Source organism: Sinocyclocheilus grahami, unplaced genomic scaffold (assembly GCF_001515645.1).
Source record: "Sinocyclocheilus grahami isolate Dianchi unplaced genomic scaffold, SAMN03320097.WGS_v1.1 scaffold23.1, whole genome shotgun sequence".
Lineage (NCBI taxonomy): Eukaryota > Metazoa > Chordata > Actinopteri > Cypriniformes > Cyprinidae > Sinocyclocheilus > Sinocyclocheilus grahami.
The window spans coordinates 2,482,025-2,501,950 of NW_015505202.1; the positions used below are offsets into that span (position 1 = coordinate 2,482,025).

At 34.2% G+C, this 19,926-nt stretch overlaps 1 protein-coding gene across 1 annotated transcript in view; it reads left to right on the top strand.

The window, feature by feature from the left end:
- The window catches only part of LOC107561151 (sorbin and SH3 domain-containing protein 2-like), a 66,934-nt gene that overhangs the window by 10,718 nt on the left and 36,290 nt on the right, over positions 1-19,926 (top strand). The window contains exons 2-6 of the mRNA XM_016245515.1: positions 364-492; positions 13,461-13,514; positions 16,291-16,386; positions 18,053-18,079; positions 18,300-18,427. Coding sequence (XP_016101001.1) covers positions 486-492; positions 13,461-13,514; positions 16,291-16,386; positions 18,053-18,079; positions 18,300-18,427 — 312 coding nt within the window. The 5' untranslated portion in view covers positions 364-485. The remainder of the gene's footprint in view (positions 1-363; positions 493-13,460; positions 13,515-16,290; positions 16,387-18,052; positions 18,080-18,299; positions 18,428-19,926) is intronic.

Sequence of the window (19,926 nt, forward strand, 5' to 3'; positions counted from 1 at the left end):
AAACGATATTAAGTGCACTTAAAATGGATAATGCAGCTATAGAAAACTAGTGAAAGTGAATAAAGATGTTTCTTAGAATCTCTAGGATTTTAATTTATTTTATAAATGATACCTGACAGTAATACTAAATTGTGCATATAGTTAGCATATAGTATTAGGTATGCCATGGCATAGTCGAGATGTTTGGCCACTCATAGAGATCTTCTTAAGCACTGATCTGTATGTGTTGTCACTTTTCCCCAGAGGCATGGAGTAACTTTCCAGCCTGCAGACGTGCATGTCTCCATCTGAAAATAGCTCGAACTATAGCACTTGCTCTGAGAGGGGGCTTGCCTCTCACTTTCTTACATCTTTTGCCTCCAGAAACCAGCTACAGTCTGGGACTTTAACCCTGAAACGCAGCGGATCCTCTGGGCTAAAGTGAGAAGTGTGGACGTGGAGCCTGCTGCCTGTCAGCTCGGACCCGGCGCCTGCTTTCAGTCCTAATGCCTGGTGAGGATTTGCCTTTCATTTTGTCTGGGACTGTGTATATATTTTATAAAATATTTGTATTATTTTTAGTAAGGTGTGGTATAGAGAATAAGTCTTTTCTCATAAATATAACAAACATTTACTTTCAATAATACAAAAACAAAAAAGCCTGTAAATAAAAAGGCTGTAAAGTGCAGTGTATAAAATAAATACAATATTTAGGATTAAGCACATATTAAAGAAATGACTGATTAATCATATCATTTGAAAAGAAGGGACTCAATTATTAGATTTTATAATGCAATACTATTGATCTTATATTATTATTATTATTATTATTATTATTATTATTATTAGGGACAGTCTAAATGGAGCCTAAAAGCTTGATTTGAATGATTGCTATTTTCTACAAATAAACATTAAATAAATAGCAAACAACAAATTAAATAGACAAAATTTGTTAAATGAAAATATAAGTTAAAATAATAAAATCGGTCACAGTGAGTAATAGGGTTGCAAGTAAACGTTGCTCAGTGGAGTAGCTAGATAGTTTGGGGCCATTTGACAAATGTATATTTCCTATGAATTACAGAAACATATTTCATCTTAACAAGAACTTGAGTAACAGGGTTGAATGGTTAAGCTTGATAAATGCCGTCGACACTACAAATGTAAAAATAAAATCATGTTAATGAAATTAGATTATGTACTTGCACAAAGCTGTAGAAAGGGTCAAAGAAAGTGTCATAATATATATATATATATATATATATATATATTTATTTATTTATTTATAGTAATAAAAAAAAAAATCAAGCGGTAACCGGGTTGAGTGCAAAATTGTGTCACAGCTAAATATTATGTTTTTGGTATTTATATATTAGTTAATAAATAAATTAAATATAATTTCAATAGATTTTCAAAATCACAATGTTGTATTATTTTAATTGTTCGATATTTTTGAGAAGGTCAAGACCTCTGAGGTCAGGCATGCCAAAACATTTGATGTGTTTAAAACTAGCTACTTTTCAGGCAGTATTAATTTTATGTTAGATAATAATTTTTTAACATATGAAAAATAATTAAATAACAACACTTGACACTTGACTTCTTTAAAATGGTTTTAAAAAGAAACAGTATTTGTGAGATGTGCCAAACTGCCATTGGTAGAAGCAGTGCTTCATGCAGTTCAGGGCAGTGGCTTCAGAAATGTTTAACCCAAAACACAGTGAAAAATTGTTGTAAAAGTTTTAGCATAACATACTATATAAAATATCTAGGTGAAAAAGAATTTTAAAATAAATGCATGCCTCTGTCAGTTAGTTCTTTCTTTCAGAGCATGTGATTCATGTCTGTACTGGCCCAAAACAGAATAGCCAGCCTTTACTGATTCAACTCAGACAGATGTATCGCATACACGGTTTGAAATAAGACCACCTTGTCAAACTTAAAAAGAGCATTTGTTACAATCTGCCATCTCTCTGACAACATTTATTAATATCAGCTAAATTGCATTTCACTCTGTAATGTAAGGCATCCATTGATTAACTGTCCATCACTAACACCACAATCCTTTCAACGTGACCTTATGTTCTTTTTCTCATTTTAGTGCACATGCATGGTACTTCTGTGTTTTATGCTATTTGAATGCTTGAGACAGAATTGAAGCAGCTTTGAGAGGTCAAATATGACATAAAGCATAACGCACACTGGGTGCAATATCAGCACAGGAGCATGAAAAACTGTCATGAAGATGTTTTACAGAAGGCCGCCTGGCAGACTCTGGGCCTGCTCAAGTTTTTGTTATGGGGGAGGGCTCTTTCGTGACTGTGGTATTTTTAACTTTGTATTATAAAGGAGTGCCCAGTCGCTGTTTCCTGAAACTGAGCCCTTGTTATACTTACTAGCACACTGTAGGACTGGACAAAATAGTAAACAGATTATATCATATTTAATAATTTTTCACTTTAAACGTTTCACAAAATTCTATGTATATTTCTTAGAATTTTTGCATTTTCTCTTTCTCTTAAAGGAATCAACCAAGCCACTGTAGCCAGTTCAATTCATAATGTTTAAGAAAACTAAAGTAAAATCTACTTTAAAAAAATCAAGGCTGGTTTTACTCACTATTCTTTACAAAAATGTACATAGAAGAATTACTCAGAATATTACACAGAAGAATGATATTTAATCGTTTGCATTCATGCACCAATGTTACAACATACAGAAAAGTATAGAACCAGCATTTTTGTATGAATGTAATAAATGAATAAATTAAGTTTTGAATCAGTTCACTTACATTCAATTCAACTGAACATTCAAATGAAGAATTGAAGTTTTGAATCAGTTAACTTAAAATGATTCACTTGAACTGATTCATGGTAAATACATTGTATTTGCCAATTTGAACAACATTTTTGTTACTGAAAGGGTTAGTTCACTCAAAAAGTTCATTTCACAAAATACCTTCTTTTATGTTCTACAGAAGAAAAAGTCATACAGTTTTGTAAAGACATGAAGGTGAGCAAATGATGACAGATTTTTTTTTTAATTTTGAGTGAACTATCCCTTGAAGTTTAACCAGAGATGCTATTAAAACATCTGTCTTAACAGACTCTCTTAACTTTGAGTCACAAAGAATCAAAGTTAATGAACTATATGATCAATTAAAAGTGCACTGAAATCATCCCAATATTCACAACAGTGCTTCATTTGTCAGCAAATCATCATTTGCATTTCATTTGTCAGCAAATCATATTCAGACATTGCTCAACCCTTGTTCTCTGTACAGTAACACAATAAAGACTTGTTGAATAACTCAGCTATTAAATTGCATGAATCTATAATATTATAATTCCTTTAGATGTGCTCAGAAATGTTTGTAAGCCAATGAATTGTTTGCTAAAGTTTTGTAATAATACTGAGGATTTTCTAGTTGAATGCAAAATGCCCAAGGCCTATTGAGCTTCTCTTTGATATCAGGTGGCTGTTTAAATCAGATTGTTTTGAATGATGTATTGGAGCAACTACACAGGATTTCAACTGATTGGCTGGTGTACACATGGCGATATCATGTCAGAGGACTAGTAGACTAAGCAGTATGTCACTTTGGGTGCCCTCGAGGTTAAACACCTAATTAGCAGATGGATCTTCCAGCCCAAGGGAGTGCTTCTGTCAGAGGAATGGGTCCAACTGGTTTTGTAAATGTCAGTCTATTTAGATATTTGTCAGATTGCGTCTAGGAGAAGGTGCCGGCATGCTAAGTGCTGGCTGCTTATCTTGGCTCTCAGGTCGGGTCCCTGTTTCGCTGGCTGTGTGTATACATTGTAAGACCCTCTAAATGCCTTCCTCTCTTTACAAAGCACAGAGCTTCTTACTAAAAGATGAATTAAAAAACACAGGTTTTGCAATTGTTTTGCAATGATTTCATCAGGATATTTCGATTTGTAGACATCGTCTCATGTGCACTTTATCAGACTAAACATTCAGAACATGCTGAAGACGCCACAAATGGCAGCACTACCAAAAAAGGAAAGATGCCAATGTTTAGGATATTCTCTGGGAGATTGGATATGACAAAACAGACATAAGAACCAAGTTATGCTTACCTATATCTCATTCACAGGTCTTATTGTTTACATGGTAGTAATAATGTGCCTGTGTAATATCTTTAGCACATTATTGGTGGTCTTTGGGGCCACGAATAATGAATACATTCTGTCTAAATGAAAATTATATTGCATTTCTGTGTGGTATATATCACACAGGGTTAAAAAAGTTGTAATGCAGATGAACTAATATAAAGCTGTTGGCACAAAACACTAGGCAATATTCCTAAAAGCTATTTTACTCACCGTAAAGGAGACCGTTCCTTAGCGTCACACCTGTGCACAATCTCCTGTATCTTCTATATTGCTGGACATAAAAGGAGCTGTATATTTTTATTATTATTTAATATTTATTAAGTATTAAGCTTAAGCTTGTGCAATGTATTGTTAAAATTAATAACATCAAAATGCACAAAGTTTCAATAGTATAGCCATAGGATGTAAACAATGTTAACATGATTTTAGTATGAAAAAAATCACTTACTAGACTTTGTGCAAATTTATATCAAATTTTAATGTTTAAAATAGCAACACAATGCCATAAGCCTAAAACAACTGTAAAAATGATGATTTAAACAGCTTTACAACCTTAATAAAGTTCACATTTCTGCTTTTACAATTGCACCCATTCCCTAACCTTAACTTTTGCTATTTTTTTCCACAAGGAAAATGAGGGACAAAGTTGTTTCTAATCAACATTATGCTACAAATGTTGCTGATATATTGCAGTGAACCCAAAATACTCCTTTTAATGTTTTTTTTATTATAAAGTGGAGACCAAGGAAAGTTGTTGTACTTTGTAGTCCATTTTTTCAAATTAAGATTATTATATATACTGTACTACTGTATAATATGGTTCAAAAGTTTGGGGGCAGTAATATCAGCAAGAACACGTTAATACATTTATTCAGTAAGTACACATTAAATTGATCAAAAGTGTCAGGAAAGACTTTAAGTTCCAAACAAATGCCATTATTTTGAACTTCCTATTCAAAGAATATTGAAGAAAAATGTATCAACATGTAAAAAACTTTTTTTTTTTTTTTGCAGCAAATCCGCATATTAGGATGATGTCTGAAGGATCATGTGACACTGAAGATTGGTGTAATGATGCTGAAAATTCAGCTTTGTCATCAAAATAAAATAAAAACTTATTTTAAATTGTAATAATATTTTACAGTATTACTGTTTTTACTGTATTTTTGATCCGTTAAATGCAGCAGCCTTGTTGAGCATATATACTTATTGGAAAAACATAAAATATCTTACTGACCCCAAACTTGTATATTATAATATATATAGTTGTTGTTTCAAAAGCTTTAGCTTTTATGTTTATCACTTCTGGTCACTCTTAGATACTCAATTCGAGTACTAGCCATTTTGTATTAGGAGCTTGATATAGCAATGAAATTATACTCCTAAAGCACATGGGAGTAATTTAAGCAATTATCTGAGGCTTTAGAAACTATGTGTTGGTCTCGTTACATCAAACAGAAAGCACAGCAGCAAACATGCACAGTTCCCAACTTAATGTAATTGTGATTCAAAAGTTGCCATTTAGGAGAACATAGAGCTTGTTGTGTCCTGACTCAGATGCTCATATAAATAGCCTGTTTGGAAATCCCTGATGAAAAGCAAGAGATTCTTCCTATTTTGGAGAATATAAGCAGCATATCCAGCATATTAGTGTCTTACGTAGGGGATTCGAGAGAGCCCATTACGCGGATGTTATGTTTTTACTGACAGGAAAGGCAGGAGCCGTAATGTAACCATTAAATTGTTCTTCAGAGGACATCTATTTCAAGACATCCATAATAGAATCTCCACCAGGTAGGATTAGCATCAGCAAAATCCATAGCTTTCAAAGGGAATGCAATTACTGTTATCACATTATGCACATAAAAGCATCCAGAACAAAAGGTTCTGTGGAAGAATATTCCATTTAGCGTAATCTTTTTGCTTTATTTTCATGGTGTTTTCTGATTATGCTCTTAAATTTAAACTAACATCACTAAAAGAATTACAAAAACCCATACTGCTTTGATTATCTATAAAGCCGATCACTTTAATTTTACACAATTTTTTTTACAAAGTCTTTCTAAACCGTATGCTTGCAGCATAAGCCTGACTGTGTGGCTTGCATTTATTTTCATAAATATATCTGCAAATCTAAATCATCTTTGCATAAAAAGAGTGCATAAAGCTGCTCTGAAGTCTGAACACAGCTAATTATAGCCTCTAAAAACTTGTACCCTTCCGACCTTTGAATAATTCATAACAGATAAACAGACTAATAAACTAAATGCCATCAGTTCTGTCTTAGCTCTTGTCTACTGGTTTAATTGGCAGCGTAGCTGTTTTTATTTTTCCTGTCACTCGAGCACTACTCATGGAGATGAATGATATTTTCATGATGTTTTCTGATTATGCTCTTAAATTTAAACTAACATCACTAAAAGAATTACAAAAACCCATACTGCTTTGATTATCTATAAAGCCGATCACTTTAATTTTACACAATTTTTTTTACAAAGTCTTTCTAAACCTTATGCTTGCAGCATAAGCCTGACTGTGTGGCTTGCATTTATTTTCATAAATATATCTGCAAATCTAAATAATCTTTGCATAAAAAGAGTGCATAAAGCTGCTCTGAAGTCTGAACACAGCTAATTATAGCCTCTAAAAACTTGTACCCTTCCGACCTTTGAATAATTCATAACAGATAAACAGACTAATAAACTAAATGCCATCAGTTCTGTCTTAGCTCTTGTCTACTGGTTTAATTGGCAGCGTAGCTGTTTTTATTTTTCCTGTCACTCGAGCACTACTCATGGAGATGAATGACATGGCTTCTTCTCTGACTTCTGGTAAAGGCTTTTAGGCTGAGGTGAAAATGGCCTGTGTCCAGTCCTTACACAAAGTCTGACAAATCTGACTATAAATAAGCCATCAAAATGGAACAACATGATCACCATAGCACCATGTGTGTACAAACAGTACGAGTGTTTAAAAACAGCATGAAATCAAAACTGACCTAATTTAATAAACATCCCTAATCTTAGGATGCTTTCACACTTGGCTCGTTGTTACGGAACCTGGCGCGTTTCCCCCCTTAGCTTGGTTCGTTTGGGCATATCGCGGCAATCGCGCCAAAACAATCGGTCCGAGATCGCCTGAACGAGGTGGTCTCGGCTCGATTGAAAACGAACTCTGGAGCGGTTCGGTCGTAGTGAGAAAGCAATCCGATCTAACGGACCAACGAACCAGGCTATATCACAATGTATAATGGGTAATTACGTAAGTTCCGTGAAAAGCATTAGCTTTGTTGTTTTGCTAATACTTCAAAATGAACCTGTGAGTGTCTGTGGGTGAGCACGTCTTCGCCATTCAAAATAAAAAAAGTGCACTTTTTTATTTTATAATGCTGTCTTATTGCTCTTCTTCCTAGTAGGTGCATTTTAAAAATGTTTTCCCGATGAATCCTGGACTCCTGCTCAAAATGATAAATTAATATAAATAAAGAAAAAAAAGCTGTTGTCGTTCCATCCTGACAGATAACAGCTGTGACAGCTAAGTGGAATCCCGGAAAATAAACCGTGGAACTTTGACCAATGAGAGAACAGTTTACTCGCGCGTGACTTGTATTAACAAATTTGGTCCGTTTACAAACTTTGCCGTGTGAAAGCGAACAGCACCAAGAATAAAAAGCAACATTGTAATAATTTTAATCCCTGTTTCGGAAAAACAAAGCAGTCGATCTACAGGTGTGAAAGCACCCTTAATGTCTATGATTCATCAGCCCTCGTACATTATTCTAAAGAAAAAAGTTTGTTTTCAAAAGCTAAAAACAAAGCTGACCCAAAAACAAAAATTCCTTATTTTGAACACAAAAGGGGATAACTTCATTAATATCCTGTTGGAAGAAGAAGTAAATACAATAGCAGTACAATGTGACTCACCTTATTGCTTAATAAAGGCAGCCAAGCATGTCCGAAAAAGGTCTATGCTTTTTAGCACTTTCTATGTACTCTCATCAGTTTTGGTGAAAAATTACCTGAATTTTCAGCAATTTTAACAGGAAAATTTTGCCGGCTGCCATTAATCGCATGTAGGCCATCCAGCACTTCACATTCCTATAAAATCATGGCGGCAGCCATTGCTGTACTGTGCACCATTTTGTACTTCATGCAAACTTCACTTCTCGTATTTCGGTGCATGTAAAAGATTAATTTCTGCCACCTACTGGACTGGAGCATGAAGCGCAAAATGGCACACAGTAGCGCAATGGCTACTGACACAATTTTACTGTTAAAAGTGAGCAGTTGGAAAGTGTCATGGTGATCATGTTGTTCTGTTTTTCACAGCTAAAACTAAGGGTTGTTTTTCTTCAGTTTTAAATGTTGCAATGAACTGCCATTGGATTGAATTCACCTCTATTCATTCAAATATCTAATTTTCAGTTCCAAGTCATAAGAGCATGACTCATAACATAAGCATGAGTAAATAATGAATTTCATTCTATAATGAAAGTGTAATAATTTTCTCTTCCAACTACAGCTTCTTTTCTGTTGACATAAAGTCCATGTGGGCAGAGAAAAATAATATTAATCAGTAATATAGCTTAGCAATCACAATCCAATCAAATGTTGATCGATAAAATCAAGTCCCGCCAACAATGAGTGTTCTGTCTTCAGAAATACGTTGTTATGAACGTAAATGCTGCAAAATGTTGAACTCGCATGCTGCAGATTTTCCTGTCAGCAATATGCACGCTCAGTCTACTAGCATTTTACATGAACTGGTGTTTAGGAGCCTTTATGTTTACTGCTTGTCCTCTTGGAGTGTTTCCAAGGAATTCCATGGAAATGAATGTGGCCTATTGGCTAGGCTGTCCCTGGCATTTCCCAGACAGAATGGTTCCTAATGTTCCGATAGGTAAATAAATGACTAGTGTGAGCCCTGCTCATGAATATAAATGTGGGACTGTGTCCATTTCTTAGGCGAGTGTCCAGCTCCCTTCCCCTCCAGCTGTTCTGTCGCCACAAGTCTGCACCCTTGAAATCCAATATCATAATCTTTTCCTCATTTACTGCTGACAGGTCATCATTACAAACTTTGATTTACCAAAGTCCAGATTTACTGGCTGTGGTGTCTGAAGATTTATTTTGAGGATGACCTCTGGGTCTGGTTTTAATGGAACACAGCATGGGGCAATCCTGTTTGGCTTAATGTTTTTATTAAAGGCTGAAGGTGAATATTTATTTACCTTAAATTATACTATGCTGATGATACCATGCATGCATGTTACTTTGTTTTTTCTATAATTGTTTAATTTTAGATTTTGCATGCTCAGTTAAAGAGAAAATTGACGCCAAAATGTTTCAAACATGAATTTTTTATTATTATTTTAATGATATTATATATGTTTTATGTGTAAGTTTAGTAGAATGTTGACACTGTTTTTTTTTTCCTTGAAATTAATTTCCTGGTGATCAGGGTCTGTTAAGCTTCAAAAATGACAATAAATCACTATAAAAGTGGCAAATATGATAGCTTTGTGAAGAAAAGGCAGAAGTTGTCAGTGTTGTTATTTAAAAGTAAAATGTAAACTATTAAAATAATTAATGTGATAAAGATGAAAAACTACATTTTTTTTTAATTAGAAATGCCTTAGCAACTAGCAGAAATAAAATGTTTAAGTTGAACTACCGAAATTACTAAATAAACTGAAATAAAATAAATTAAAGCTAAATAGAAATATTTACAAAAAGAAACTAAAAATGACAAAAGCACATAAAAAATGACTAGAACTAATAACTAACATTAAAAAAATTGAAATATAAAAATCTAAATATTAATAAATAGTAGGGTACAACGGGGCTAAAGGCCCACCTTAAGAAAAAATGTGCTATTCACTGCACCTAAAATGTATAATTGCAGAAAAAATATATACGTTGTATTGAACATTAATGGAGCAACATATTTTGTGTGAAAATAAATCATTCAAGTTGTTTATTTTGTTTAAAAATCTTATAAATGTATGACGTGGCAAGAGGGGTAAAAGAGGGCTCACCAGCATGGGGTAAAAGGCACATGGTATTGAAACAAATATTTCAGCTAAAATATTTGAAATAGACATTATTATTTTTTAATAATGTCTAAGTTAATACTTGTTCAAAACAATCACTTTAGCAAAGTTTATACTGTTTTCTGCTTATTTTGAAAAATAAAAGAATTAATTTTTGTTCAATAAATATATTTATTGACATAAATCTGTATTTAGCCCCGTTGTACCCTATATTAGTGTACAAATAAATTAGAAATGAGAAATCTTGCATAAGCAACTAACGAAAATAAAATAAGTTGCACTACCAAAATTGCTAAACTACTAACTGAAATAAATACAAATTAAAGCAAAATGTATATAAAAAAAGAAAAAGCAAAATTACAAAAAATTTAAATAAAAAATGAAAATATAAAAAAGCTAATTCAAAATATTAATCAATAGTATATTAGTATATAAATTATACCAAAATAACAGTACTTGGAAGTTGTAATTGAATCATAATATTTTCCTCTGCTGTATCTCTTAAATCTTATTGATGTTTGTTTACATTTATAAAGTGCATCAAGATGTATCAAGTCAGCTTTGATTCGTCTTGATTCATCAACAATGCCAAATGTCATTGGTTTTCATGTTACACGCAACCGATTACAACATCAAATTTGAATATGAGCATATTCTTGGAATATACAGTGGGTACGGAAAGTATTCAGACCCCCTTAAATTTTTCACTCTTTGTTATATTGCAGCCATTTGCTAAAATCATTTAAGTTAATTTTTTTTCCTCATTAATGTACACACAACACCCCATATTGACAGAAAAACACAGAATTGTTGACATTTTTGCAGATTTATTAAAAAAGAAACACTGAAATATTACATGGTCCTAAGTATTCAGACCCTTTGCTGTGACACTCATATATTTACGTGGCAAGAGGGGTAAAAGAGGGCTCACCAGCATGGGGTAAAAGGCACATGGTATTGAAACAAATATTTCAGCTAAAATATTTGAAATAGACATTATTATTTTTTTTAATAATGTCTAAGTTAATACTTGTTCAAAACAATCACTTTAGCAAAGTTTATACTGTTTTCTGCTTATTTTGAAAAATAAAATAATTAATTTTTGTTCAATAAATATATTTATTGACATAAATCTGTCATTAAAATATGTTAATATAAAAAATATATTTTAAAATACAGAAACAAAAATCATTTTAATAAGTAAAGATTCTGAAAGTACTGAAGGAGATCCAATAATAATTTAATATATATTTACAGTAGTAACAACAAATGATATTGTATTATATGATATGTTTAATATCATGTTTTTAAATCTGATGGTTTCATTCTAAACATGGTGATTATCTCTAATATGGACACCCAACATAATATATGATATTTACCATCTGAATCTAACCACCATGTCATGTCAACAAATGGAAAAGTCAGCCATCTATTAATTATCATGTTAATTACTGCGCCTTTAGCCCCAACAGCAGGGGCGCTTTTTACCCCAAATACCAAACTTTTACATATTCTTTTGTTATTTAAAAACAGTTGCTTTAATTATCTTAAACAAAACTGAAAATCATAAAGAAGACCTTTGTCTCAAAATATATGCATTAATTTTAGCGATTCTCATTTGCTACTTAAATCTACAACATTTTAAAAAACATAAATTATTAGATTAAGTAAGCACAGAATTAACTTCGCGTCAAGGATCAGACAATTATACACGTGCATCTTGAAAAGCGAATGTTTTGGAAAGTGCTACGCCACTTTTTTGTGTCATCTAGTGGTTTAGATGAAAATAATATCAAAGGCGCCTTTTACCCCGGGGCGCCTTTAGCCCCGTTGTACCCTGTATTAGTGTACAAATAAATTAGAAATGAGAAATCTTGCATAAGCAACTAGCGAAAATAAAATAAGTTGCACTACCAAAATTGCTAAATTACTAACTGAAATAAATACAAATTAAAGCAAAATTTATATAAAAAAAGAAAAGGCAAAATTACAAAAAATTGAAATAAAAAATGAAAATATAAAAAAGCTAATTCAAAATATTAATCAATAGTATATTAGTATATAAATTATACCAAAATAACAGTACTTGGAAGTTACATAATATTTTCCTCTGCTGTATCTTTTAAATCTTATTGATGTTTGTTTACATTTATAAAGTGTATCAAGTCAGCTTTGATTCGTCTTGATTCATCAACAATGCCAAATATCATTGGTTTTCATGTTACACGCAACCGATTACAACATCAAATTTGAATATGAGCATATTCTTGGAATATAAGTCTGATGGACTTCTTTTATGATGCTTTCATGGTGCTTTTCCATCATTTTTGGTCACACTTCACATTCATTACATGGGAAAAGAGCAGCATGGATGCCTAACCTTATGAGGTCTATGAAAGAAAGAATGGTTTGGAATGGCATGAAGGGGAGTAATTGAGAAATTTAATTTATCCTTTTAAAATGTTACCTGATACGAAGGTTTAGAATAGCAAATTTGAATGCCTCTCTCTTGTCGTGACCTATGAACGCACAGCATACCACTATCAAATGATGGTCTCAGGTGAAGCACACTTTGTGGGTTGAGCGACGGGTGGTCTACATGTGTGACAAGTGCACACGTGCCTGCTGTGGCTCTCTGAAAGCGAGACATGCGTCTTGCACATAAGCACACGCTCACGGTGTCTCCTATCTGACATTTATGCAGCACTTTGCCTCTGCAAATGAGTTAAGTAATTTAATAATAATGAGATTAAATGACAGTGTTCCTATCATAGACCATCCCTGAAATATTCAGCTTGTGCTAAAATAAGTCAGATATTTTCGGAGTAGAGTCACATGGGCTGTTAATCCATCACTGAAAAATTAGCAATCTAGGTCAAACTAAACAGGGGTTTAATTAGTTACAATAGCCCCCTATGAGTGTGTGACTGCTGTGCATTGCTGGCAACAAACTCAAAGAGATGTTAAGCTCTGACACACCAAAAGTGGTCATGTGTAAGATCTGAGAATGCGTGCGGATATATGTGTATGTATGGTGTGTATTTTGATACCGTGCTGCGTGTTTCTGAGCTGAAACGCCAGGCTTGTATCACCTTTCACTCTTGGGCCTCATATCCCAAGAGGGATGTTAACCAGTCACATTAGACACTTGCTAGCATGCTGGCGTGCCGGGGAGAGATGGGACGCCTGTACCACGCTATCTGCACTCATACATATTCTACACACGGATAAATCAATTTTTTACTTACCAAGGAGTACGGGTCGCTGATTCTTAATGATATGTCTTTCAGGACTGTGTGACATCAAGACACCACAAGAAGGAGAGATCTTCAACATGAACACAGGTAAGTTCGAATCAGTTTCAGTTTGCTGGAATGATGTTTTTAAAAGTCTCTTACGCTGACCAAGGCTGTTTTTATTTGACAGTAAATATTATTACAATTTAAAATAACTGTTTTTTTATTTAAATATATTTCAAAATGTAGATTATTTCTGTGAGCAAAGCTGAATTTTCAGCATCATGACTCCAGTCTTCAGTGTCACATGATCCTTCAGAAATCATTCTGATATGCTGATTTACTGCTTAAGAAACAGTTCTAATTTTTACTAATGTTGAAACCAATTGTGCTGCTTAATATTTTTGTGGAAACCATAATGCATTGTTTTTCAGAATTCTTTGATGAATAGAAAGTTCAAAAGAACAGCATTAAATTGAAATGGAAATCTTTTATAACATTATAGATAGTCCTTAATGTCACTTTCGATTAACTTAATGCATCCTTGCTAAAAGTTTATATATACAGTATAAGCTTGAGTTTTCTTGAATAAATGCTAAATGAATAGACAGCGTTTCAGCTGTAGTCCATATATATGTCTATATTGATTTTCAATATGGAACTGAAGTTTTGAGAAATTTTGATAAATTGGCATGATAATGACTACAATACAGATATTTCAAGTCTATAGTGACATACAGAAGCGAGTGGCGAGTAAAATCTGAGAATTGATTAGCCATTGGCTAATATTAGACATCATTTAGTCGCCCAGAGTGAAGATTTAGTCATATATGCGAGTGATTTACTCGCAATGTAGAGGGTTGACAGTCTATGAGCACGAAGCGCTTCGTGTTAAAAAGTGCAAAGCACAAAGGGAAGAGAAATTAATGCGTAGTGTATTATATCTGTGCAACAGTTATTGAGCCTTTCTTTTAACAGTTTTATATTTCAGTTACTGTGCGCGTTAAAAACAATAGTATTTTCTACGCCCTTGTTTTGTTCTCACAGACACCCGGTAGCAAGTAACAAAACATTAAACTCCGGCAAGAAGATAAAGTCCTTTTTGCAAAATCATAGACATGTATTTACAAATCAAGTATAATGGGAACACAGAATGATCTTGGAGAGAGCTTTACCGAGCTGACTGCTGTAACCGAACGCGACCAGGGTTTAAAGGCTGAACGAATGACTGACAGCCACAGCGGAGAAAAGAGTTTGTGTGAACTTTAATGTAAGGACTTAAATATTCACATGTAGCTCACAAGCTATCGTATGGCTTCAGAAGTAACACAGAATAATTCGCGCAATCGAGAAAAAAAAAACTAAACTCTGATTTGGATCGGCTCTCTCTGACCGATACCCGATCCGAGAAAAATAGCACTATCGGAGCCGATACCCGATATGAATATCAGATCGGCGCATCCCTAATACAAACAAGTAACAAAGTAAACAATTTACATAAAATTGATTGAAAATGTGTCTCTCACTTCATGCAGGCTCAACAGGACTTGTTTTTGTAGGGCAGAGCAATGTGATTTTGTATTCATAGCTGTGATTCAAAAGCTGTGCAGAGGGTGTTCTTAGTTCTTGACTGACTTTCTCTGAGAACTGTCTTTTCAGAGTCTGACAAAGATTCTGGCAACCAAACTGCCTTTTTGATATCCAGAGGTATAGCTGTCAAAGAAAAGGAAACCCATCAGACCATATCTGGCAGTGCTAACACCCCACCCTGCCAATCCACAAAATAGTCTCGTGGTGTTCTCACTTTTAGGTTCAGCTTTGGTTGTGGCAACCTTGGATGCCAGGACTTTTTTGAAAACACTTACAGCTAATACGCACTAAGATTTCTGCCACATATTAGATTAGATGGTATTTTACTTCTATTCTGAATAGATATACTGTTCTATTATTTTGATACTCTGCAATATACACTACTATTCAAAAGTCTGGGATCATTAACAAACTTTTGTAAGTTTTTGTATGGCTCTTATGCTCCACAACACAGTAATATTGTGAAAAATGATTATAATTTAAAATAACTGTTTTCTATTTTAAAACATAATTCATTGCCGTGATGGCAAAATAAATCATTCTAATATGCTGATTTGCTGCTCAAGAAACATTTTTTATTATTATCAATGTTGAAAACAGTTGTGCTGCTTAATATTTTTGTGGAAACTGATACATTTGTTTGATAATTAGAAGGGTAAAAAGAACAGAATTTTTATGCAAAATTAATTTTTTTTGTAACAAGGTAAACAATGTATTTAATGTATCCTTACTGAATAAAAGTATTCTTTTTCATAAAAATAAAATAAAATAAAAATCTTACTGACCCCAGAAAACAGAGAGTTACCAGGGAAAAATATCTGTGAATTTTAAAAGCGATTTCCAGGTGTTGAAAAGACATGTAATTAAGACATTTTAAAAAGTTAATTTCTATAGTCAATACACTATACATTTTTGTATATTCTAAGTTTCATTTCATCTGTTAGAAATTGCAATTTGCGAGTGCAGTCTCCAGTAATCACTAACTGAAATGGAAAGGCAGTCATGGAAAGGTGTGGAAACCCTGCACAGAGACACTGAAAAGAAGTGGTTTAAAATGTTTAGTCAGTCAGACCACAATACATCCACCCATTCAGCATGCCCAGATACAGTATACCAAGCATGTGCATCATGCAAAAAAATCCATCCTGGCATGTGAATTAATTTTGTAATGTATATTGTTGTGTTGCTAAGAACATTTCACATTGCTCTGCTTGCTGAGTCACAGTTATCTTGCCGTGCAGCAGTACTGATGCATGTGTATTTGTGTTTGCATGTGCTGCTGTGCTTTTCACAGACAGTGGAGGACATGTCCACAAAAGTGCCACATTTTCACTCACTCTAACCCCCATGAAGAGAATCCAGAGCTCACCAAACCTATACACGCTCACAGGTATCAGGAACCAAATCACACTCATATTCATATTCATGTTTGCCTGTTTATTATAAGCATTATATGTGAGCAGTGGAGCTGAAGATATTGCTGCTGGTGTTAAAAGTGACGATGTGTTTACTCGGACACCGCGAGCAGGAATTCCTCTTCACTGCACTCAGCATCACTCATTCCACATCTGTGTTTTGTCTTGTGCATCTTATGTCCTACCACAGCCTCCCTCCCTCACTGTCTTTCTTTTTTTCTCTCCTGTACTCTTGCTCGCCGTCTCTCCAGTAATCACTAACTGAAATGGAAAGGCAGTCATGGAAAGGTGTGGAAACCCTGCACAGAGACACTGAAAAGAAGCGGTTTAAAATGTTTAGTCAGTCAGACCACAATACATCCACCCATTCAGCATGCCCAGATACAGTATACCAAGCATGTGCATCATGCAAAAAATCCATCCTGGCATGTGAATTAATTTTGTAATGTATATTGTTGTGTTGCTAAGAACATTTCACATTGCTCTGCTTGCTGAGTCACAGTTATCTTGCCGTGCAGCAGTACTGATGCATGTGTATTTGTGTTTGCATGTGCTGCTGTGCTTTTCACAGACAGTGGAGGACATGTCCACAAAAGTGCCACATTTTCACTCACTCTAACCCCCATGAAGAGAATCCAGAGCTCACCAAACCTATACACGCTCACAGGTATCAGGAACCAAATCACACTCATATTCATATTCATGTTTGCCTGTTTATTATAAGCATTATATGTGAGCAGTGGAGCTGAAGATATTGCTGCTGGTGTTAAAAGTGACGATGTGTTTACTCGGACACCGCGAGCAGGAATTCCTCTTCACTGCACTCAGCATCACTCATTCCACATCTGTGTTTTGTCTTGTGCATCTTATGTCCTACCACAGCCTCCCTCCCTCACTGTCTTTCTTTTTTTCTCTCCTGTACTCTTGCTCGCCGTCTCATTCTTGTGCTCACAGCTCCTTAAGGAATGTTTGAGAGTGGAGCTCTCCTTTCCTTTGCTTAAAGGGAAAAAGCAGCTCACAGTGGCCAGATCGTTGCCATAGTTGTGCACTTCCATGGCAACAACTGTATACTTCAGGCTTTTTCCCTTGTCTCTCTCGGCACAGTTTCCTCTGGGGGTGACTCTTTTTGTTTGAGCAGTCTCACGGACTATGACCTCACACACACATATTCTCCATTGTTTAATTAGTCTGCGGGCGGTCGAGGTGCTGCCGGAGTGAGCAAACTGAACGAACACAACTCATTCAGGACAGAGTTAGTCTGCTGTTCATTTAGCACTGCGCTTAATGAGCAAGGGTTATTATGTCAAATTATAAACAGCCTTTCTGAATTAGTTTTCAGAAGTGGTAATCGACTGCCAGATTTTCTTTGTAAAATGTTAAGGGGAACCTCCTTTTTTTCCCTTTTTTTTACTTCATGCTGTCATATATTTTTCTGTCTTCCATTCATCGGTTGTTTTAAAAGCTGAAGCAGTGGTTTGGAATAAATTAAGCATGTTATTTATGCACACATAGTCCACTAAAAACACGAATCACTAATGAGTGAACATCTTATACCTCATTTGCATTAGGCACTATGTGAAAAGGAGATCCCTTGCTAGTGTTTAACAGTTGTTGTTTTTTTTCTTATTTTAACCCATGCAGACTCTGAATCACAATCTAAAGATTCAGGTAAGCAACCTTTATTATTATTTTTCTATTTTTTATTTTATTATTAATTATTTATTTAACATTTTTACAAATAAAAACATGCTTTGGAAAAAGATATCTGTTCTTGCAGAGTTTTCTCAGAATTCTTCATTCTTAATAATCAACAGTAGCATTCTGTGGTCAAATATTTTGTATATATGAATATGAAACACTTTGAAGTGTTTTGTTTGTCTCCTGTCAGATTTGTGGAGGCCCGGCAGCAGCACCAGTGATGGTCTGAGAAATGGTGACGTGTGCTCTTCTTCTCTGGCAGCTAAAGGCTACAGAAGTGTCAGGCTCACCTTTCAGGATAAAAAGTCTCCCACACCAGTATGTTTTGCTGTGTTTACTTCACTCATTTGTTTTTCTCATCCTTACTGTTGCTAGAGGTTTTCCTTCCTCAGGAAATGTCCGTGGAAGTCCATTTGACAGGTTTAATTAATTACATTTTTAACTGTACCGTTCACATCCATTTCTAGTGTTTGAAAACTGAGCAAAGCTCTCAACTATATATATATATATATATATATATATATATATATACTGTATATACAGTATATGTATTAAGCATTAAACCCTGTCAGGGCTCCAGACTGCCAGACTGTTTTTCCTGCTGGTGCGACTACAAAAATTTAATAATTTAAAATTATATTTAATATTAATGCACAGGCGATTTCGTTAATGGTGCATCCAGTCAGTCTCTGTTGTAGCTTAACGAAACCACGCTACTCGTTTGAATTGCGCATACTGTATATACAGTATATGTATTAAGCATTAAACCCTGTCAGGGCTCCAGACTGCGGCCAAATTTTTCCTGCTGGTGCGACTACAAAAATTTAATAATTTAAAATTATATTTAATATTAATGCACAGGCGATTTCGTTAATGGTGCATCCAGTCAGTCTCTGTTGTAGCTTAACGAAACCACGCTACTCGTTTGAATTGCGCAGAGCTCAGAGTGTAGAGCCTGGTTTATACTTGCCGCGTCAGCAGGAGCACAAAAGTGCACGCAGCAAAAATATTGAAGAAACGATGGATGGTTTTCAAGCTAAAATAAAGTAAAAGGCCACTTCTTAAACCAGAGAAGGTGAATGTGAACATGTCGTTATTCTTGTGGGAAAAAAAACATGCAAGCACTGTCACCGACAGCAAGTTTAGTTTTACTTTTCTTTTTGTTTTCATTTTGAAAAGCTTGTTATCTTTGCTGTTTACCTCACGCTACGCTATGGAGGCTCTCTTTTATTTTATTTTATTTTTTGATTTGATTCCGCAGTGTTTCCTAAACATTCTGTAAGTTATTAGTGGGTAAATAATACATCATGGGGTGCATGTAAGGCTGGACGATATGGCCAAAATTTATATCACGATATATTTCTTAATTTTGGTCGATACGATATAATTCCGATATCGATATGAACACTATTTATCTGAAATAGAAATCTTTTGTAACATTATAAATGCCTTTATCATCACTTTTGATCAATTTTAAGCATCCTTGCTAAATAAAAGTATTAATTTCTATAATTTATTTTCCCCCAAAAAATTATAAAAATTATACTGAATGGAATAGTGTATAATGTTACAAAAGGTTTTTATTTCAGATAAATGCTGATCTTTGGATTTTTCTATTCATCAAAGAATCCTGAAAAATGTTTTTACTCAACTGTTTTAAATACTGATAATCAGCATATTAGAATGATTTCTGAAGGATCATGTGACACTGAAGACTGGAATAATGATGCTGAAAATTTAGCTATGATCACAGGAATAAATAACATTTTAAAATCTATTCAAATAGAAAGCAATTTTAAATAGTAAAAATATTTCAA